At 44.7% G+C, this 22,965-nt stretch overlaps 1 protein-coding gene across 3 annotated transcripts in view; it reads left to right on the forward strand.

The window, feature by feature from the left end:
- Window positions 1-22,965, forward strand: part of GRIA2 (glutamate ionotropic receptor AMPA type subunit 2) — an 89,092-nt gene that overhangs the window by 56,876 nt on the left and 9,251 nt on the right. For all 3 annotated transcript variants that reach the window (XM_066631910.1, XM_066631908.1, XM_066631909.1), the window contains exons 5-11: window positions 1,542-1,595; window positions 3,325-3,486; window positions 16,732-16,899; window positions 17,199-17,303; window positions 17,817-17,936; window positions 19,004-19,210; window positions 19,648-20,018. In XM_066631910.1, the coding sequence (XP_066488007.1) occupies window positions 1,542-1,595; window positions 3,325-3,486; window positions 16,732-16,899; window positions 17,199-17,303; window positions 17,817-17,936; window positions 19,004-19,210; window positions 19,648-20,018 (1,187 nt within the window). The remainder of the gene's footprint in view (window positions 1-1,541; window positions 1,596-3,324; window positions 3,487-16,731; window positions 16,900-17,198; window positions 17,304-17,816; window positions 17,937-19,003; window positions 19,211-19,647; window positions 20,019-22,965) is intronic.

A 22,965-nucleotide genomic window follows, 5' to 3' on the forward strand; every position in this document is an offset into this window, starting at 1 on the left:
GAACATGGTACATTACTTAAAGCCATAATTCTTGTCTTGGATGATTATCTCATCAGATAGTGCTCATCTTAAACATATTGCCCATGACCCACGCCTGGCATGATTGAATTTGGAGTGGCTTCATACAAGTGGCCTTCTGCATAGAATATGTCATGAGCTCCCCAGTTTCAAGAACTACAACACCACAAATGTAACACTTGTGCTCTAGGACTGAACTCTAGGACTGCAATCCTATATGTACTTAACTAGGAGTATGTCTCATTCATCTGAACAGGATTTATTTTTGAGCAGACATGCATAAGGTTGCACTGCATGTGTGTTTAGGATTACGGCAGCAGGGCAAACAAGCAACACTTCAGCCCGGTCTTTGTTTCGCCAAAACCTTACCAAACAGATGGATTTTGCACTTCTTCTGAAAGATTGGGAGAGAGGAATGTAAGCAGATAGCCTGAGCAGCATGGCTGTAAGTGGTCTGCCCTGCTCCAAACATCCTAAGCCCCCGTAAGGAAGAAGTACAGAGCAGGGCCCTACTAGAAGGTCTTAACTAGCAAGAGAGTGAAGTAAACAGTTTCTTAAACAGGTCAGCCTTGTTATACATGGATTTTTTATACACGGATTTGACTCAACATGAATGGCTGCTGCAAATGAAAAGGAATGTACTGATCCCTGGAGAAGGGGAAAAATGCATCCCTTTAAAATCACAGTCAGTTGTTTAACAATAGGCTCTTTAATGGGGGGGGGGGGAGAAGGCAGCTGACAATCCATCAGTCATTCTCCCTCCAGCTTCACTCCAAGGCAAAGCAACCCCTCCCTTCCCTCTGAGCATGTGAAAGAAAGATCTTTCTTTCTTGTGGTGAGTGGGAGGCTTGCTTTAGTTCGATTTTTGCCATCCACTTGAGTTCTGGGAAAGGATCACTCAGGAATAAGGAGACACAATCTGTATTTCCAGTGGTGTTGGGGGGGGGATGGGAACAGACAGTAAGTTTTGCAGGAGCCTCAATGCGCCATTTAAGTGACCCTCTCCCTTGCCTTCTGAGCCATTCTGGGCAGCGAGAGCAATGTGGAGGAGAACCAGATCTTTAATCTACTGCCCAGAATGACTCCAGTGGTGAGTGGGAGGGCTGCTTACATGGTGCATTGTGGTGCCTGCAAATCTTACTGTTTTAGCACCCCTCTGGGAACACCACTGTATATTTCAGTAATACAGAGAGATCATTAACTGTTTGAAAATGCTGCTTAAAGGCATTGGGCAAAATCCATAAGATTAGGAGAATCTCCTTGCAAGACCTAATGAAGTGAATGAGAGAAAATAATACAATATATATATAGCTGTTGAGCTACTGAGCAGTGAAACTCTTTTTCATGATATCTCCAAAATGAAATTCTGCATTTATAATCTGCACTGAGTCCACTGATTGTAACGTATCAAACAGTTTTGCTCTGTTAGTGATTGATCACTCATACTTTTAATAAAGCTAGACTAACATATAGTACCTGTGCCTTTCTTCCACTCAAATTTAGGTTTTTGTTTTCTCTTATAGGTTATTACAATTGGTAAACATGTAAAAGGATATCACTACATCATTGCAAATTTGGTAAGTTAATTTAATACTCACACCTATACCTCAAGTTTCAGAAATTAAAAAACAGTTTAGGGGTAATATTATTTGGTATTGTTGATTGAGATAGTGGCTTTCTGTGATTTGGGGTGGGGGTGGGGTCTTTGGTAATGCACCATTATTCCTTATAATTGGCCTTCTTCTTGTGAAACGCACTAACTTGTTTTATTTGTCCATTTTTCTCAGCCACTCATCTCTCTTACACCCTTCTGGGGATTCATTTACATTGGTTTGAATCCAAAGTGCTACTATGTGTCAAACTATATGTGTGCACTGGCATGTTTCCAACCAGAAATCCTTTTAAATAACTGAAAATAAACAGCTGTGTGTGGGGGGGACGGACTGGGACATGTGGGGAAGTGGGTTCACTCTTCCCTTGCACATTGTTTTGAAACTGAAAGGTTCACCCCTGGAATGCCAGTTTGCCCCTGAACTGGTGATTTCCTCAAACTGCCAATTTAGGACCATTTTTTTCCCTTCAAAGCAGCATGCTGGGAATAAGTGAACCTCCCCTTTCCCATGCAACCTTGCCTTGCTAGGGTTTCATTACCTCCCATAAGTAAAAGGCACCTGTGATTGAAGAGTACCAGTGTAGCACATGTTTACACGCACATTGTTTGCGTGCCCAGTAGGTTCAGTGACTTCTTCCTCTGAAGACATCCAGTGAAAGCATGAGGGGCATCTCTTAGAAAAGAAAATTGGCACAATCCTTTCACTTTAGCTGGTAAAAGTGAACGGCAAGGAAGATAACCAATGTATCATTGTGATCACTGTGATTTCCGCAGACATTTCTGGTCTAAAGGCATTTCACGTTGGACCTTGGTATCCTGGAACTCCCCCCCCCCCCCCATCGAAGATACTGAGATCCATGGGGAATCCCACAGAGGACCTCCAGATCTCTGTGGGCCCTCCAGATGTGGGTTCAAGACCCTCTTTGGATCAAATCTACAGGATCTGAACTTGTGGATATGGGATATGGAAGACCCACTGTACTTTGATAAAGGATGAGAAAGCAGGGGAGGGCAGCCCAGTCCTAAGCTTCCTGGTACCCGCTGGAGCAGTGGCACCAAAATGGCTGCCGCTATATCCAGCTGGCACCGAGAAGCATCCAGGAGTCTCCTCGGGGGAAGGGGATGAAAGTCCCCTTTCCCTGAGGAAAGCCCTGGCAATGGGTCTCCTCACATCTGCTCCAGTTATTTTGCTGGCGCAGATGCAAGAGCCTCCGTTTCGGGCCTTTGAGCCCTACACTGAGTTCAGGATCAGGCAGAGCATGACTCCACAAATCCCACCTTCCTCCTGCCCTGGTTTCTCCTCCTGCCCTCATTCCACCCTCCCCCCCCCCCCACTCCCCAGAGGCTACACTGCCACCAGCGGTCTCACTTACCCCGGTGGCAGCGTGTCTTCTCCTGCTGGTACCTGGCTCAGTGCCAGCACTCCCTACTCTCTGGGTGCTGTGAACGTGTTTTATGGCACGTTTATGGCACCCAGTGCCACCGCTAGGGCTCAGGGCAGCTGCTAGGTGAATATAGGATTGGGCCCTAAGTCCTTAAATGAATGAACTTTAATGTGAGAAAAAATCTTTTCTTTTTTTTAAATTGGGGGCTCAAATACATGTGTTATATTATCTAGCTTGCCATCTTGCATATTAAAGTCTGACAGAAAAGTTGAATAACTGGTCAACTGACAGGTCTTTTTCCACATCTAGGGATTTACTGATGGAGATTTATCAAAAATACAGTTTGGCGGAGCCAATGTATCAGGATTTCAGATAGTGGACTATGATGATCCCCTAGTATCAAAATTTATCCAGCGTTGGTCAACCCTGGAAGAAAAAGAATACCCAGGAGCCCACACTAGTAATATCAAGGTGAGCTATTTGGTTGTACACTAGGAAAAGGGAACATTGGGGAAGGATAAAATAGAAATAACAATAGTTAAAATGAATTACGGCAGTGGTTCCCAAACTTTTTAGCACCGGGACCCACTTTTTAAAATGACATTCTATTGGGACCCAACTAGCTTAATGAGACTGAAAAAAAGTTTCACTTTACCAGCCGCTCAAGTATCTGTTTTTATTCTTTGGTGGTGGGGGGGTGGGAAACCACCTTCTGGAGCATTTGTTGAGTTCCACGTTCATTGATTGGGACCATTCTAAGGCACGTTTTCTTATTCATGATTAAATACACATGCACACTGCTTCTTTCAGTTTCCATAGGGCTCAGTGCTTTTCCTTGTCAGCTATCAGCTTGTCAGTTTCACGACCCACCAAAAATCAGGTCGCAACCCACTGGTGGGTCCTAATCCACAGTTTTGGAACCACTGAATTATGGTGTTAATCTGTTCTAACCAAAATAGCCAAAAGTCCTGTGTACCTTAAAGACTAAAAACTGTTACAACCCAGTTCTATTCTGGATTGGGCAGTCATGTGCAGCCATGTGACAGAGCACAGAGCACTCCATAGGCAGTCATTTTGGGAGTGCTGCTGCAAGGAGCAGACATTGGCAGACCTGCCTGGAGGGAGTGAAATGGGGCTGGGAGGGAGAGAAAGGGGGCAAGAAGGAGGAATGGGGCAAGAAGGCTGCAGGAGGAAGTGGTTCCAGTAGTGATGGCATGTGCCAGATCCTATCCTCCTTTTTTTGCAATCTGCCTGTCCCCTTTGTTTTCTCAGACTTATACCAACAAAAGAGCTAAGGGATAAGGGGAATTATCCCTTTCTTCTCTAAAGCCTTCTGATTTCCTCATCCTCCTCCCCCACTGGATACAGTGTGCACCTTTTTGGTATGGCTGCGCCAATGGGAAGGGGGAAGGCTAGGTCTGCGTTCTTAATATTGTAGGTCACTGTAACACAGAGACATACACCAGCTGTCTTCATTTATTGGAAATTGTGCTTATTTTCTGGTACTTGTCTCTAGTAAAACAATATCCCTATTTTGTTCCTTTTGTAACATTTAGAGGGATGTTGGGACATGCCTTTTGAATACGTTGTTAGTGCACATGCATTTACACTCGTGTTTGTCAAGTGTATGCCAGCCCCCTTCTCTTCGGTCTTCAGAAGTTAACTCTTGGTGGGGGTGTGTGCATGAATGCACCTCTAGTGCATACATATGAAAATGCACACAGAGCAGAATAGATGCCAGCACAACACTGGTGGTGTCAGAATAGTACTTCCGGTTTCTGGAAAAACGGAAGACCTGGAGAAGCGACATGTGGCCTCCCTGAGCCTCAGAAAGTGTCAAAGAAGCATATCTGGTTTTTGGAATTCTGACACCTGGGGGGAGGCTCTTTGAGACCTGGAGAGGCCATGTGCATCCTCTCAAGGCCTCAGAAAGCCTCCGGATGTGATTGGAATGCGCTTCTAGTTGCACCCAGAGGTCAGGTCATCCAGGTGTGTAAGGAATCTGCGGTTAATCAAAACCATGGGTTCTGATTTGACAGATTAAAAAAGACTGACCGTATATCCTAATTTTCAATTGGGAAGTTTGAGGGTATGCATAGACCAGGCCTTCTGTTCTTCAGTTACCACGTGGCTGTGGGGCCAGGCAAAAGGATTGAACCTGTCCTGCTCCTTCATTTCTTCTACGTTTTTACTCAGCAATGGGTTCTGTGCATTTGGAGAAGGGGGAAGTAATCAGTGGAAGGTCACTTTTCCTATGGTAACATCCACCATCCAGCTAAGATGCTGTTATCAAATAACATACAGAGGAGTAGAGGCTGGTTATGATTTAAAAATAAATACTTTACTCACAGATTCCAAGATTATGTATCTTCTGCATGGTCAGAGGTTCCTACTACTTGTAAACCCTAGAGCTGTTCTCCTTGTAAGGATGTGCATGGGTTGCTCATAATGGCTGTCTGCCATTATGGAGACAGGATCCATTTCCATCCTTCCCCTCTTATGGTCTGGGACAGAGGAGGAAGAAAGGGCAGGTAGTAGTAAGGACCACACCTGTGGATCATAGAGGACTCATAGAGGGCCTCTCTTCACATAGAGTTGTAGGGTCTCAGGTGTCTGGATAGTATAGTGCCTTCCAGAATCCAGCAGGCGGCGTTGAATCCAGATTCCAACTTGTTCACCATCAACAACATGCATCATTTCATGGGCCTTTGTCATTTTTAAGGGGTCTTGGTACCTAGACCTACAGTCACTGGGTATTACCCATTACAGTGTTACTAGAAATGCTTTTTAAAAGCACAAACAAAACATTTACTCTTTAGGTAGTGTGTGATTGATAAGCGGATTGCAAAAATTTCATTTCTTTAGGAAAACATGAACCAATTAAATGGAGATTTTCAGCTCATTCCACCTGTCAATGAATTTTGGTTTCTTCGGTGAAAGTATTCTTGACACAGCAAAAAGTAATTAAGGAAAAGGCAGATGTTCTCAGCAGTTTACATCAATTTAGAAGCTAATTTTGTTATGGAGTGCCTGGTTGCTTCTGCTTTCTGCTCTGTTTTGATCTTAGGATTACCTAAAGGCAATATCGATTTAAGATATAATTAATTTCGTCAGGGTTTATGAATTAGATGACCAGAAGGTTGTTCAGAAAAAAATAAGATGTTATAAACAAATCCTAGAAAGGATGGCAGGGTGATTTAGCTTCTGCTGTGAAGACAAAAATAAATGCAATAGACTTGCAGTTGTAGATTCTTTTGTGAACTATATGTCATAAACACTGAACTATAATTAAGTGCTTCAACCAAAAAATAGAATCTAGAAGCAGAGGTCTTGTCAAGGCAGTTGGAGAAGTGGAGCGCTGAGACTTCTGGAACAGCAGGAGTGCTCTGATGCTGCCTTTGACATTTTTTTTTCAAAGGAGCTTAGCTGAGAAGTATCAGGTTCAGCATGATACTGAACTTCAGGGGATATGTTAATATCGATGTCATTGTCTTTCCTAAAGGCTGTCAGAGAGAGAGAGAGCGCAACTAATGTAGTTGCATTCATCATATAGTTGCAACTCATTCAGAACTCAGTTCGGAGCCCTTTGTGCCAGAACTCAGACCCTCCAGATCTTCAACATCTGGAGGGCCCATAGAGGACCTCCAGATGTGATGGAGGTCCTCTGTGGGGTATCCGCAATGGGCGGGCGTGGGGGACAAACAGTGCACCGACATGTGCAACCTGACATGGAACTCTTCAATTCTGCGGCAGCTCAAAAATTGCTACAGAATCAAGTAGCCCCATTGAGGCGCTACTTCCTTACTCGGGGGAAGGGGACAAAAGTCCCCTTCTCCAGAGGAGATGGCGGCAGCTGCCCAGGGTGCGCATGAGACTGCGGCAGCTGTTTTTGGTGCCACGGCAGCCCCGCGGTCCAGGCAGCTCAGGATTGGGCTGTAAATCTCCAAATGTGGACCAATTTACCTGGCAGTAAATGATCATGGTTACACTTACTTCTGAGTAAGTGTGCATAGGTTAGTGAAAAATGCTCAATCCTATTTGTGTGAGGAAAAAATGGCAGATCTTGAAAGACATTTTTCCATGAAACATGGAAACTGTGTTTACTAGAAATAAACTGTGTTTACTAGAAAAGTTAAGAAATATTAGGAAATTTTTAACATCACTTTGGGAGTCTTGAAATCTGCTTTCTAACATCAGCCATCAGGGTCTTCTGGAGCTTCAATATGACATGTAAAATATCATTGTGGTGGTTCTCAAACTGGTGGGTCGCAAGCCACCAGCTGAGAACCACTGTCCCTTTCCCTTTAAAGGGTGGGGATGGAGAAGGCAGTGATGCGATCCTTAGATTTGTGCCGCTGAGGGGAAAGAGGGGGCTTTTCTAAAATGTAATTTATGTGCTGCTGGGGTGCAGGGGATGTGGGGAGCAACACGGAGCCGCAGGGCTCACCACAGCTTGTAGAATGTAAAAAAAGCTATTGAGACCCAATTCCGGGTTGCAACTCGAAGTGGGTCATGATAGCTTTATCTACTTTCTATGAGCTGTGGGAAGCCCTGCAAAAGGCTCAGTGGGGCTCACTGCACCCCCCCCCCAGACCTCAGCAGCCTCTCAATGCAGCCCTCAGGGAGCCGCCAGTCTCCAAATCTCCGGAGGGCCAGGGGCTCATTGGAGACTGGCGGCTCCCTGAGGGCTGCATTGAGAGGCCTCAAGGGCCGCAAGTGGCCCCAGGGCCGGGGTTTGGGCACCCCTGATCTATGGGATCCTCTGTGTATACCCATATATACCAACACTTCAGAAAATTGAGAGGATAGTATCAAATGCTTTGCTATCTCTTGGGCAATTTGCAAATAAAAGGAAAGAGCAAAATTAGGACAATTTTGGCAGGGTAACCAGATATAATGGAGGACAGAGTGCCTATACCTTTAACCATTGTAGAGAAGAGGGAATTTTGGCAGGTGCAGCTCGACATGGAAGGGTTTTAAAAGCTGCACCTGCCAAAATCCCCTCTTCTCTACAAAAGTTAAAGGTATAGGCACTCTGTCCTCCATTGTATCTGGTCACCCAGATTTTAAGGTCTTGTGTACTTTGAAACTGATATTCTCTTCTTGTTCATTAATCAGTATATACTGGGATGAAAAGATTATACTCATATCTTATATACTGTGTAAAGGTCACAGACATGAAGCATCGTGGAAAAAAACACTACTGTTTTATAATTAATTGTAGCTAGGAGTATGTGCCTCATAAACCATTTTGTAGTTGCGTAAAGACTGCAGTTATTCTAGGCTGCATATAAATGATTACACTAGCAGCAGGAGAAATAGCTTATCTTAGCGGTGTAGTCTAGCATAATTTAGTTACTGACTAGCCTCCGAGCAAGTAATGCTAAATCATTCCAGTGACAGATTAAATTTGGGGAGTTTTGATCTCAACTCCAGGCATGCTCAATGAATACGTGATCAAGAGACGCAGATGGTAGCAGAACAGTGTTCTGACTGCTTGCACCTATTTGGCATTGCAGGACCAGGGCTTGCTGGGGAGGATGGAGGACTGCTTGAAATAAACCGGACATCATAAGATGTGGGAATTATTAAGATCCTGGAGGGAGAACCAGGAAAGAGAATCTGTGTCCAAGTATTATTTGTTTAGGCCTAGGACAAACTTGTTTCCCACCACAAAATGTCTTGCTGTTTTGAAAATTTGGACAACTGATTGGTGTTCTTTAGGTTCCTTTGTTTTGAACTTCCTTGCCTATACTTGTAACCCTCTAGATTTAAAAACTGCTCCCTCCTTGGAGACTTTCCAATGAGAGCTGAGGACATTTTTGTTTAGACATGACATGAGTTCTTGACCTTTCTAATGGCATCTCACTTTTATAGGCTTGGCCCTTCCTTTAGAACAGTGGTTTGCAACCTTTTTTTGTCTCAGGGCATACTGACAAGGTACTAAAATTTTCAAGGCACACCAACAGTTTTTTGAAAATTGACAAGGCACATCATGCTGTTGGTAGGAGGCTCACATCCCCCAATGGCCCTATTAATAAGTGACCCTCCCTCAAACTCCTGCGGCACCCCTGCAGACCATTCATGGCACACCAGTGTGCCAGGCACAGTGGTTGAAAATGGCTGCTTTAGAAGGTGCTGGATACTGTTCTTATGTTTTATTGTAATAACCATTGTGGTTATCCTGGTGCCCAGTGGGGCTCGGGCATAGGGCGTTTTGCAAGGATCCCTGGGCCAGAAGGCCCAGCTGCCAGTCCGGCTTCTCTCTCTCTCTAGAGCAGCCATTTTTAACCACTGTGCTGTAGCACACTGGTGTGCCGCAAATTGTCTGCAGGTGTTCCGCAAGAGTTTTGGGGAGGGTCATTTGTTAATAGGGCCAATGGGGATGTGAGCTCCCTATCAACAGCATGGTGTGCCTTGTCAATTGTCAAAAAACTGATGGTGTGCCTTGACAATTTTTGTACTTTGTCAGTGTGCCATGAGTCGAAAAAGATTGAAAATCACTGCTCTAGAATGTCCAGAGGTCTTGATTGGGCTGGCCTCAGACTGCCATGGGGGGTTGACAGCACTCTGGGCCCCCCGCTCAGGCTTGAGGCAGGTTTCTTGCATCACTGCTAGGAAGGCTGGAGCTCCAGCCTCCTACCTCCCCTCAGCCTGCTGTCTCCAGACTGTCATCACGGGATGGCCCAACCTTAAGAAGCCCCAGGGCTCCTCCTAACCCCGCCTCTTCCTGGCTTGGGAGGTCTTAAAGGGCCAGTGCCCGGCCCTAGGCTTGGGTTCAGGAAAGGGGTTTCCCCGTGCCTGTGGGAATCAATCCCCCCAAAGGACCCTCCTTCACCGGTGGCTTGCGCCCCCTTCTCAGCCCCCCTGTCCTGCCCCTTCAGGTATCCGGGGCCAGCGGTGAGCTTTGTCGCCCACTGACACCATCAGGTGGGTACACCTGAGTTCGCCAGGCAGTCCAGCAAGCTGTCCTCTGCAGCCAGCCACCTGGTTGCTGCTGCGGAGATGTGCCTCCTTCACGGTTGGTTTGGGAGGGGTGGCAGCCCCCTGCCCACCAGCCCAAGCAGAGTGTCGCCTGCGTGTGCGTCCTGTTTGCCAGGCAAGCCAGGCACAGGCTTGCCTGGTCCTACCTCTTCCTGGGTGGCGAGTCCAGTGTTGCAGAGGGCGGGATGGGATCTCCACCCGTCCCGGGAGGAAAGGGGGATCCATAACTGGGACTAGATTTACCTCTAGAGGTAAATCACGGGCCCTGGGTGAGGTTGCCCCCTGACAACCATTTCCAGGTTGTCCAGGGCTACCTCCACAAAATCCAGGGCCAGCCTGCACAATGCAGGGATGCTGACACAGCCTCCACTGCATCCCATGGGCTGGCTGGAAACCAGGCCAGCCCAGAAGTCATAAATAAAATTTTTACATACCTCCTCCACTGCTCCCTGGTCCCCTATGGGCCTACTCAGATCTACACCAGCTGTTTTGCGGGTGTTTTGCAGGACTGCCAAGGGAGCTCCGGATCTCGCAGTCGTCGCTGCCACCAAGATCCACCACCATCCTGACCTCAATCTGCCCCCAGCCTGCCCCAATCCCCGCTCCAGTCCACCCTCAATGCATCTTGGTTGATGATCAGTTTGCATGGAATTACCACCCCAGTCTTTGCACTGGTGTCTGTGCTCCAGATTTAATCAGAGAGGCCATTGCTATGGCAGACCATGGGATACACTGGCAGACTGTGTGCATAAATGAACCAACACTAGGTCACGGGGCATAAAGCAGGGTCATAAAGCAGGGCTATTTGCATTTGTCATTTGCAAATAATTAACAGTCATACGTAGCACACGGACCCTTCTGGTTGTTTGTTTATTTATTTTATTTACAATATTTTTGTCCCACCTTTCTCCTCAAAGGGAACCAAGGCGGCTTCCAAAAAGCAGATGCAAAAGTTCAGAAAACATAAAATCACAATTTAAAAAGTGAATTACACAATAAATTCAAACCTATAAAACAGTTAAGACAGTCTTAAAAACAATAAACATTATTCTATACAGTTGGAAAATTATATATTCCTACACTTTGTGTAGGATAGTTTAAGGATTACTAAATTTGTGTGCAACAGGATGATAGTTATAGTCCAAAAGAGTCACTGTAACATGGAAAATGATATGAAAACATAGTGGTGATGTCAGCTGTAAGGATCAGATTCTGGTTTTCAAAGAATATCAGTGGGGCTGGCATATGGGAAAGGCTGCCTGGATTAAATCTCATGGGATTCTCATCCCTTCATGGGAAGGGAAGGGAAGTCTATGTCAACGGTACAGGTTAATTCTGAACTAAACAGCCACACCTATATTAAAGTGGAATGTATAGGAGTGATGCTGACCCAGAGTAAATAAGGATACTCTGAATGACAGGGCTAAGAACTCTCCTATCACCACCCTCTCCCTTTTCTCATAACAAAAATTTTGGGCACCCAGTATAACAAGAACAATCCTGGTCAAACCCATTTGATAACTAAGAGCCCAATCCTGAGGTCTGTGGCACGGCTCTGCACTGCAGACCACAGTTGCAAACGTGCCATAAGGCATGTTTGCGGGGCTCAACACTGAAGCTAGCCCAGTGCCAGCTGGCACTGGGCTAGCGCCTGGCGGTCACCCGGGTTCCGCAGCTCCGCGGTCTCCCAGACTGCGGGGCTGCAGAACGGGAGGCGGGGGCGTGTTCAGGGACATGGGGGAGGTGTTCCGGGGAGGGGGAAGGCGTGTCAGGGGGAGGAAGATGGGAGGATCCGCGGAGCTGACAGTGCTTGTGCAGGGCTGCTCACCCTACACGAGTGCCTTTACTTTAGCGCAGACCTTTTGGTCGCCGCTAAAGTGAGTAGCCCTATTGCAGGGCTGCTTACCTTACTCAGGGGAAGGGGACAAACGTCCCCTTCTCTCGAGGAGCCTGCCACGGTAGCGTGGGAGGCGCAGGATCCAGTGGGAGCCCTCTGTGGAGCCGCTGAAACCGGGAGCTCTGAGCAGCTCAGGGCTGGGCTATAAGAAGGGTAAACATGATGTATCATCTTCCAGCAGTAATAATCACCTAGTAATTACTAGGTCTTTTTTTTCTAAGCAAGGTAATTGCTCCTTAGGAATGCTAAGGGAAGTAATATTGCAAGAATAATTTAATGGGCCTTTCATAGCTATGGAGCAGCTGATGAGCAAAATCCAGTTTATCTGGGGATAACTGTTCTTCTGATAGATATTAAGACTGTAGAAATTCATCTGACTTCTCCAGATGAATTCTGGGTACATGTTTACAAAACAAATCTAACTTACAAGATTAGATTTTTTTAAAAAATTGGAAAAGTTACTGAAAGATTATTGCTAGGCATAACCAAGTATAAAACGGAAAGTTTACTCTTTCATGAAGCATGTTGGCCCATCACAAAACACACAATCAAGTATGGCTTGCTCTTTTAACAGGCCAATCCATGAGGCCATTGCCTCAGGTTGCAGACTGGAATGGAGCACCTTTTTCCATCAGCCTACTTGCCCCACTCCTCCTCCTTCCACTCCCTGGATTGGAAAAGGAAGAGGGAGATGGCGTGGAAGAGGAAGGGTGAAAAACAGGAGAGTGGTGAGCTAGAATGTAGCCCACCATTCTTCTCTCCTTCATCTATCTCTCTTTTCACTTTCCAGTCTAGGGAGAGGGCATGCCCAGTGGCGTATGAAGCGGGTGGCTAAGGGACTCTGGGTGCAAGGACGCAGGAGGCTGTCCGAGAGGTCAGTGGCATGCCAGAGGGCAACTGGGGCAGTGTGCCCCCCTTCTTGGTGCTCTGGGTGCTTCCTGGGCTCTCAGGACGGCTGCACAGTGCTTCCTGTTTAAGGCAGTAAGCACACCTACTCACCCACCCTCGCCTCCATTTGGCTAAGAAATGGAGCCATTCCAGAAGCAGGGGAGGGTGTCAGGCACAGGCATGAGGGTGACATGATAATACAGGGGGGTGACCTCCCTGCAACATCACATCACCAAGCTCTCGGGTGCCGTTAGGCTCCAGGATGCTTCTGGGTTTGTCTCCCCACATTCCAGGAGGTCTTAGGTGGCTGTCTTTTAAGATATAATCTATGGAAATTTAGTGTTACTTTCCTGTTAAATTGTAAAGGAGTGTTTCTTACAACACGCACAGGGCCAAATCCTATTCAGCTTTCCAGCGCTAGTCCAGCTGTGCCAATTGGTCCAGCTAGACCACACTGGTGAAACAGTAGTCTGATGCTATGAATGGTATGCATGCTATGAACACAGATTCCCCCTGAGCACAGCCAGTGAACAGTATGGCCTTGATGATGTTTCTGTGGAGGACCTTCGCTCGTAGCCTCGTACCATTGCAGGGTTGGGCGGATTGAGGTTCTGCAGAAACATTACTGGAGCTTCCACTTTGAGGAGAAGCTTGTGGGCTGGAAAGCCAGGAGAGTTTAGGGTGTTGAGGAACTCCACAGGGTTACTGTGTCTCAGGGTTACTCCACTAGGACTGTACCATCCGTTTGCACTACCGAGTCCACAGTTCCTCTACTCCATTTCTGCCCCTTCGAGTGACTTAAGTAGAGTATCATTAATGACAGCAGCCTTGTCATTCTTGGGAGTCAGTGGAATAAGCAGAGCAATGCCTCCTACGAGGGAAGCTAGACTGTGCCACACAACTTTAGAGCCAGTACCTCTCCCTAACTGTCCTTGCACTGGACCACAGGGATAAGCAGAGCAAGGGTTAGTGATAGCAGAAGGTCTCAGGAGAAAGGCTTGTCAAAATCTTCGGGAAGCAGAACTTCACATTAATTCCGAGATATACTTCATTTTACTTTTCAGAGTAAACACTAAAACGACCATTATTTTTCTGTTATTTTACTGTGATTACTCCTTGCCATACCAACTTAAAAAGAGTAAAGTTAAAAGGGTCAGCCTGGTCTCAGTTGCCATGTAGTAGCATGACAACTCAGTTGCCTCTTTCAGGTAGTAGCACGGGGGGGAAAAGCCAGCCAGGCGTAAGTAATAGGAAGAATTCTATAAGCATTAGTATGCAAAAAAACAAGTTAATATCAAGTCAGGCCTAAGAGATATTGAGGAATCCGTGAAAATGCATTTTACCCTTTTTCACCCCCCTATGGGTTGAATTTCTAAAAGTTCCTTCTTGGTGGGTCCTTACAGCATGGAAGGAATATACTCCACGAATTTCATGTTTCTAGGTCCAGGAATTTGGTCTGGGCATTGATGACTTGGGGCCCAATCCTATCCAACTTTCCAAGTCCGATACAGCCACAATGCAGCCCCAAGGTAAAGGAACAAATGTTCCCATATCTTGAGTAGCCCTATGTGACTGTACGCCCACTGCAGAATGCAGAACACACCCCATTGGTATTGCTGCACCGGCCCTGGAAAATTGGATAGGATTGGGCCCTCAGTCAGGACGTTCATTGCTGTATATATATTTATTACAAATTGTTATATAAAGATATGCCTAGTGAGGATTATTTTAATTGTTATTCATAGAACTATTTTTAGACATTTAAAAATGCCAACTCTGATGTATCATGCTCTCCTACCAATTCTCAGTATTGAGGTGATAACAGTATTTATTTTTGTAAGACATAGCATTTTGCATGGCATTTTTTGTCTATGTTATATTTCACCGAGAACATCCAGCCAAGATAGCACCTTGAGTGAGAGATCTAGTGCAATAATAAACTTCTGCAGCTGGCTTTTCATTTTATTGTACAAATGATGATGAAGCAGAAGCTGTGTTTGTATTCTCAGTTGGGTTTACTATGGACTGTTTATGTTACACCTTGATTTTTATAGTTAATCTCTAAACTGCACTAAAGGCTGACATCTCACTATTAGCCGTGACACACAGAATCCCATCCAAGTTATAGATGTGGAAACCATTGGCAACAGTCTTGAAACTTCTCTCTTGAGAGTCTAAATGGAGGAGGTTGATTTATATCACCTTATATAATAAAACCTATGCATGAGGCAGTCTCATTCGTTCAGTGTCTTAAGACTCAGCTTCTCAGACTTGAAAGTGGCAAAACATGTTTGTTAAGACAAACTTAAAACAAATGTACTGTTTATCGAGTACTGTCCAGAGTAGTCCTTGTGCTTTGCTGGTGCTTATTGCACCATAGTCCCCATGCACCCCCTCCACCACATTCCCTTGATCCTCCCAAAAGCCATTCCTGAGCATTGGTGGACACTTGGCAATGGATAAAGCATGGGGGCTACAAGGGGAGGAATACTCCGAAATTGCTAGCAGAAACATTACTCTCCCCATATGCTTTCCAGGTTTTCCCTTTCCTACTAGCCTCCCATGCTGTATTCCACAACACAGATATTCTGTGGGCCAGTTCAGACAATATGTCTGACCACTTTTGCCCACTGTGCAATTAAAAGCCAGGGCACACTGATCCTGTCCCCATGGTGAGACACCATTCAGCACCACATACCTATGGGGGAGACAGAATGTCTGAACCACTGCACTTAAAGTAGGGTTCAGATTCCATGATTAAGGATGATTTGGATATTCTGACTTCCAACGTGATTAACCACCACCACCACTGAACTACCTGCTCTTCTTTTATAACTTCAAGGGAGGTTCAGTCCAGTCTTCTCCATCTAATCTTTGTATTCAAATACAGTGTGATCTCAGGATCTGCAGGGGTTCTGTTCTGGAACACCCGCTGGATACCAACATTTGCGGATATCAGGGTTGCCATTTAAATGCCTTAAAAGGGGGGAGTGCGAAAATAGCCTTTCTTATCTTGGCGTGGTCAAATTGTATTGTTTCCAAGCTTTTCAGGGTTAAAGATAGCACTAATGACCCACCTCCAGATCTATTGGAAGTTCCTGGCTCCTCCCTATGTTGCCCCAGAATGCACCGCTGGAATGTTGGATAGGATGGGACCCTCAGGATGCAATCCAAATAAGGGCAAGCTCCTAGCGCCAGCCCAGTGGTGTCACGAAAGTGCTGTAAAGCACTTTTGCACCACCAAGGGAGCAGGAGGCCATTGCATGGATGTGCGCCAGCCTCTGTAGGCTGGCCCAAGCCCTGCAGGGTCAGCAGTTGAGGTAGGACCATGTTGGCTGAGGCCAGCAGGCGGAGGAACTTGGGGAGGGTGGGCGAGCAGGCAGAGGGTGGGATGGAGGAGTTTCAGGGCAGCGGGTGGGTGGGCTGTGGATGAGCGGGGGGGGGGGCCAGGATCCAGCACAAGTGCTCTTGAGGTGGCGCAGATTTGACTAGTTCCATTGGGGCTGCTGTGGCATTACCTGGGGTAAGGGGAAGGATTTCCCCTTGCCCCTGGCTGAGCCGCATTCAGCCCCAATCCCGCATTGGATACAAGGCAGGCTAGCTGGCCTCCCCATTCCTACTGGGTCAAAAGAGGTTCTTCCCTTTTAATTTCTGTCCGCCAGTTCCTATTAGCATAAGTAAAAATACCTGCTTTGTGAAAGGTGTCATTCTTTTAAAAACAGGAGAGTTTTGTAAATGAAAAGAGTAGAAAGTCCATGCCATGCTGGTGTTTTAACATACAAGACAATAAGTTTCCACTGAAATAAATTCTGCATCTGTTATATGAAAATAAAGGATCTAGTGATAGAGGTTTTAATTATTTTTTATTGTTAGTATTGGTATGATTGCAATGTTGAAATCTGGATTTGGTAGCCTTTTCTTAATTAATGATATTTAATCCTTTTTAGTACACATCAGCTTTGACCTATGACGCTGTGAAAGTGATGACTGAAGCTTTCCGGAACTTGCGTAAACAGAGGATTGAGATTTCCAGAAGAGGAAATGCTGGAGACTGTCTGGCTAACCCAGCTGTGCCCTGGTCTCATGGTGTAGAAATAGAAAGGGCATTAAAGCAGGTAGTTTTTCTAGAACCAAGATTGTGGAAAGAATGTGTGTGATGAATAATCTGTGAATGTCTTGAACTAGACACTTTTTTACATGTATGGAAGACCAGTTGAGTCAGTGTCTGGGTCTAACAGCTCTGGGAGAACTTCCCAACTTTTAATGAAAGATATATTGTTTTTATACCCAAGTTCTTCGTACAGTCTATTGAAGTAAAGATTCCATTGCTGTAAAAGCAAAACATAAATAGCATTTTGTACATTAATCAATTTAACGTCTATGCTCCTTTTTTCTCCATTTTTATTTCACATAGGTTCAGGTGGAAGGGCTTACAGGAAATATAAAGTTTGATCAGAATGGAAAGAGAATTAACTTTACAATTAACGTCATGGAACTTAAAAGTACAGGTCCCCGGAAGGTAATTTTGATTCTGAGTGCCTTTTGTTGTTCTTGCCAAGTGATATACTGCCAAATCCTAATCTACGCTGGAACAGGTAGGCTGGCTGCTCTGCCCTGCATCCAGAGCAGGGTTGGGGCTGCCAATAGCTCAGCCTGGGGCAGAGGGAATTCACTCCCCTTACCTCAGGTAATGCTGCAGCAGCCCAATGGGGCTACTCAGAGCTGTGCCACCTCAAGAGGTGGAGCAGTCCCGAGCTGCCTGGGGTCACCAGGGAGTGGGGTTAGGATCCAGCACAAGTGCTGGATCCTGGCCCCACCCCCACTCATACATAACTCTTTACACTTCTCTCTTTGCATTTCTATCTGTTCCTACCACAAGAAATATTTAGCACCTCTCCTGGGTAAAGATGCAGCTGTCACCATTTCCTGAATACATCCTTGGGATGGAATTGAATGTATGAATGCAATTTGTGAAAAATTATTCCTAAGAAATAGTAATCAACTGGAATATAACCTACCAACTTTTTTTCAGATTGGATACTGGAGTGAAGTGGACAGAATGGTTGTGCATCCACAGAATGGTTGTGAACCTCCCTCTTGCAATGAATCCTCAGGATTAGAGAATAAGACTATTATTGTCACCACAATTTTGGTAATTAAGCACATTTTTTGTGAAATGGATACTCTAAGTTGTAGCCTTATAATTCATTCTCGGTCTATGTTGGAATAGTTAACTGGTGACTCATTTTATGTGCATGTGTTAACGGTTGGGAAATGTTAAATGTTGGGGAATGTTCTTTTTTTTTATGGAACATGATTAAAATCCTTGGAGTCATTTCCTATTTTTGAGAAAAAGATTGTGAGAATTTTGATGTGTCTCAAAGAAAATGACAATGTCTGTGATAGAAAAACTTTTCCAACGTTTAAGAAGAAAATCAAGTTTCCAAGAGATTTACTTTCAAGGAAGTCCTCTTTCTTCAGTGACAGTATTGCACTTTGATTGTGTGTTTTGAGTTGTCACTTTGTTGGTTAGCAAACAGAGAGTGCCAAGTGAGGAATGGATGCACAGCTTTTTGTCTCTACCCCATTTAAATTCTCCTCTGCAGAAAAGAGTGTGAAAGGTGCTCTGTCACTTTGTGATGGCAACATTTTATATAGTAACATAGTAGGAATGTCATGTTGTTTACCCAGTAAGCTAATCATTCTTCGAAGTTGTTCATTCAGGGCATAACTGTTCTGGATTATATATTAAAGGAGCCAACAATTTATCAACTGTTTTGATGGTGGTAAGATTTTTACTTTACAGCTCTATATTTATTGTGTGGACCACTTAATTTTATATAAGCAGTTGTGGGTTTGGTGGGGAGTGACTGGTGCAAAATCTAAGAAATAAGCCCTGGCAGGGAAAGTCGGACATACACATCCTTTAGAAATCTACAAAAAAATAAAAATTATACACCCTATACTTGTCGTCCTACAATTTCTGTTAACCCTGCAGAGTGATATGAATGCATCTTTTAAAAATGTCTCTACCTGTAAGGCTTGCTCTAATGTGGAGAAATGTTATGTGTGGTGAGTGACAAATAAATAATTCTGAACATTTATGAAAAAAGGGTTGCAGATTTTTCTTGTTGTATTTAGTCTGCTTCCAAAGGTATACACCAAGATTCGGTGACTATGTGTGTCATTAATGAGCTAAAGCCTAGTTTCTCTGTACAGGAATCTCCATATGTCATGATGAAGAAAAATTTTGAATTGCTCGATGGAAATGAGCGTTATGAGGGCTACTGTGTGGACTTAGCTGCAGAAATTGCCAAACACTGTGGGTTCAAGTACAAACTCACAATTGTTGGGGATGGCAAGTATGGGGCCAGGGATGCAGAGACAAAAATCTGGAATGGAATGGTTGGAGAACTTGTTTATGGGGTAAGAGGCCTTTTTAACTTTTGCTGTAATTCATGATTAGACATGCATTGCGTGTTAACAAGCAAGTTCCCTTGCGCTGCAGCTACATTTCAGTGCACGAACGAAAAGACACCTCTGTCTTTAGATTTCACCTCCTTTCCTACACATGCAAGCTTCTGTGCATTGCTAAGGAGTACGATTGCATATTAACTGTGGTTGTTTCAAGTGGGCTGGACCGTGCACTACAGAGGTGCTGCCATCTGCTTGACTTATGTGTCAGTAAAGAGAATATCAGAGACAGATTTCTTAATACTTTACTCCTCAGTAGGAGGCTAACGTTGAAATGATTATTATCCATGTCCCTGCAGCTGCATTCCTCATTTGTGATGCACAAAAGCAATGAAGCCTTCCTTGCTAACTGTTGAATAAGTTATTGTTCTGTTTTGCTTCCCTTACAGAAAGCTGATATTGCAATTGCTCCATTAACTATAACACTGGTGCGAGAAGAGGTGATTGACTTCTCCAAGCCCTTTATGAGCCTCGGGATATCTATAATGATTAAGAAGCCTCAGAAGTCCAAGCCGGGAGTGTTTTCCTTTCTTGATCCCTTAGCATATGAGATCTGGATGTGCATTGTTTTTGCCTACATTGGGGTCAGTGTTGTTTTATTCCTGGTCAGCAGATTTAGCCCGTACGAGTGGCACACCGAGGAGTTTGAAGATGGAAGAGAAACACAAAGTAACGAATCAACTAATGAGTTTGGGATATTTAATAGTCTCTGGTTTTCCTTGGGTGCCTTTATGCAGCAAGGATGCGATATTTCGCCAAGGTTGGTTACGCGTTCGTTTTAGCTTTGTGCATTTTTGGTCTTGCTATGGAAGTTCATGGTGTATGTAGATTCACCCTCAAGAGATACCAGCTGTTGACATGTCTGTCACAATCATCTGCAGTCCTTCCAGTGATAGCAGCTGCCCTTGATTCAGACCCATGGCCTGTTCAATTGGTTTCCTCTGAGCATCAGTCATATGCAACCCTGGTGAACTTATATACACCATGCAGAGGCCATAAAATGCATAAGGTTCCTCTCATTCCACACCTTCTTGGAGGGGTACCGTGTTTTTGCTGCATCCCATTTACAGCCAATGGTGCATGGAGTTAACAGATGCTGTAATGGGAAATAAGGGTCACACGCTTTTGATGAGCTATGAAAGCAGCGGTTTCCTTTTCTCAAGCCACTTTTCATACCATCCTGCCTATTGTTTAAGCTCTCCTTTGGTATTCAGAAAAATTACCAGAATCTAAATATAAAGGTCTTCTGATAACTTGATGTGAACCAATTATACCAAATGTGGCAAGAAGGGGGAGGGGTTGAGGAAATCCTGGAGACAGGTTCTGCGCTTATAAGAGGGCTATGGTTCATTTTAGAATACAGTCCAGTGGTTCCCAACCTTTGCTCGAAGAGAACCACTGAGTGTTTGCAGGGTCCAGTAAGGGGGGGTATTGAGTTAGTGGTGATGGCAGCGCTTCTGGATTTGTGCTGGAGCGCTAAGAAAAAAGGGGTTTGGGGACTTACTTGGTGGTGGCGGCTGAGGTGAGGAGAAGAACCCAGGTTTTGTGGTGTCTCCAACCACTGCTGCAGACAGGTTAGTCCCCAACCCCTTTTTTTTCTTAGTTGGCATGAATCTGGAAGTGCCATCACCACCAATTCACCACTCCCCTTAAGGGAGAAAATGGTGGTTTCCACTGCCCTGGGGAGTCATGACCCCCAGGTTGGGAGCCACTGAAAGAGATGGTGGTTTTAGGGTGTGTGTGTGTGAGTGAACATGGGTTTACCACTTTAGCATATTTCATTTTGCTCTTGTTTTGTTTTATTGATGCTTCTTTTTGCAGTATTGTTAGCTATCCCTTTTCCCTTATGCAACTGGTGACTGTGTCCCAAACTCAACTGCTGCATTCTGTTGAACAGGAATTGTACAAAATTTGGTGTGTATCTGAGGAAAAGGAAATGAGGAGTAGTACATCACAGATGAGAAGGCCTTATCCTTCTCTGAATGAAAAATATGGGATAATAAATAGAACCCAGTATTGTTGACTGGAAAAAAAAATGCTTTTGAAGTGGTGGGGATACAATATCGCCTTCAGATTTTTGTCAATGGGGAATTATAACTTCTTCCCTGTTGAGTTTGTTACTGGGAATAAAAGCAGATGAAGTTAGCAATCCTAAATTTATTCATTGCAATGCTTGTATGGTGTGGAACAGGCAGGGCCACCACTGGAGTCTGTTTTTCATTCAGACTGTAATGTGTGAGGTATTACCAATCCTGATTTTAAAAAAAATTAAGAAGAAAATGGAAGGTTTTAAGATGGATGTAGCGCAATTGTGCTGTGGATCACCAATGAACAACCTGTTTGTTTTTCTTTTAGAGACAAAGTTTTGCAGTATTGTATAAGAAACAAATGGAACAGAGCTGTTCATCAATTGGGGTCTTCCAAGTAGAGGTGTAATTGGGTTCAGTACTAATAGAAGCTAAAGTAAAAAAAAAGTTTTTGCAGTTTTAGTATGCTGCAATCCTATCCACACTTACCTGGTCGTAAACCCTATTGACTATAATGGGACTTACTTCTGAGTAGGCATGGATAGGATTGAGCTGCTAGTTATCCATTAGGCCAAGGGATTAGGAAATGTGCATGCAGAAGTGGGTTCTAGTTTGGGACTCCGATCCATACATGTTCTGCCTTGGCTGATGCTGTACCCTGGTGTAGTAATGTATTTTAAAAACGTTACATCTTGGGGGTGCAGCTGGAGCCCCTGCTGCCAGTGACCCAAAAGGTGGTGAGGCAGCAAATTAAGAGCACAATCCTATGCGTGTCTACTCAGAAGGAAGTCCCATTGTGTTCAATGGGGCTTACTCCCAGGAAAGTGTGCATAGGATTGCAGCGAAATAATCAACATTTAGGAATAGGAACAACAACAATAGGAATTTAGGAACAACAAAGAGGAATTATAAGGTTATGTTCAAGGGGGTTATATGGTTGTGTGAAGATTCAAAAGAGGGTAGCACCATCCCCTGTCCAGATTACCCCCAATGTCTCTCCCATGCCCTTTACAGGCTTTCTTTCAGGTCTTAACCTCTCTGGCAGTTCCAAATGGGTCCAGTGACATCTGGGGAGTGCTGCCTCCTCTTGCAGTGGAGGTAAGGGTAGTAGGAATGGGGGCGTGTCTGGGTAAGGAGGGAGCAGGGAGGAAGGCAGAATGAGACACTCATTCTGCAATTACAAATGGCGCTCACATGCATCAATATCCTGAGCTCCCCAATTCCTTACTCTCCTTGGTTATGTGCCAGCAAAATAGCTGGCGCAGATCCAAGGAGACCCATTGGGGTAGCAGAAGCTATCTCTGAACCGCCGCCTTTTTGGATGCAATATGTGCAGCAGATGATTTGCTGAATTGACAGGGGTAGGTTTTAGTCAGAATTGTGCCTTAACGTGTGTTGTTAAGCAACACCCTGTCAATATCAGATATCTGCATCTTCTGGATCAAAAACTTCAGTGATGCAGGTATATTCCCTATTAAAACACAGTATTTGGGAAAGAATAGAATCACTCAACAGTTTCAAGACCATTATAAATAACCCAGCCTTTAATGCAGGTTTGGCTTATTTGGAAAACTAAAGCAAGCATTAAATCAAGAAAGTTTTTAATAGGTACTCTGTCCTGATTGAGAGACCATTTATGGTTTCATAAATTTTACACTGTGAATGAAGAGACATTATAAG

This window comes from Tiliqua scincoides, chromosome 6 (genome assembly GCF_035046505.1).
Source record: "Tiliqua scincoides isolate rTilSci1 chromosome 6, rTilSci1.hap2, whole genome shotgun sequence".
NCBI classification, from domain to species: Eukaryota; Metazoa; Chordata; class Lepidosauria; order Squamata; family Scincidae; genus Tiliqua; species Tiliqua scincoides.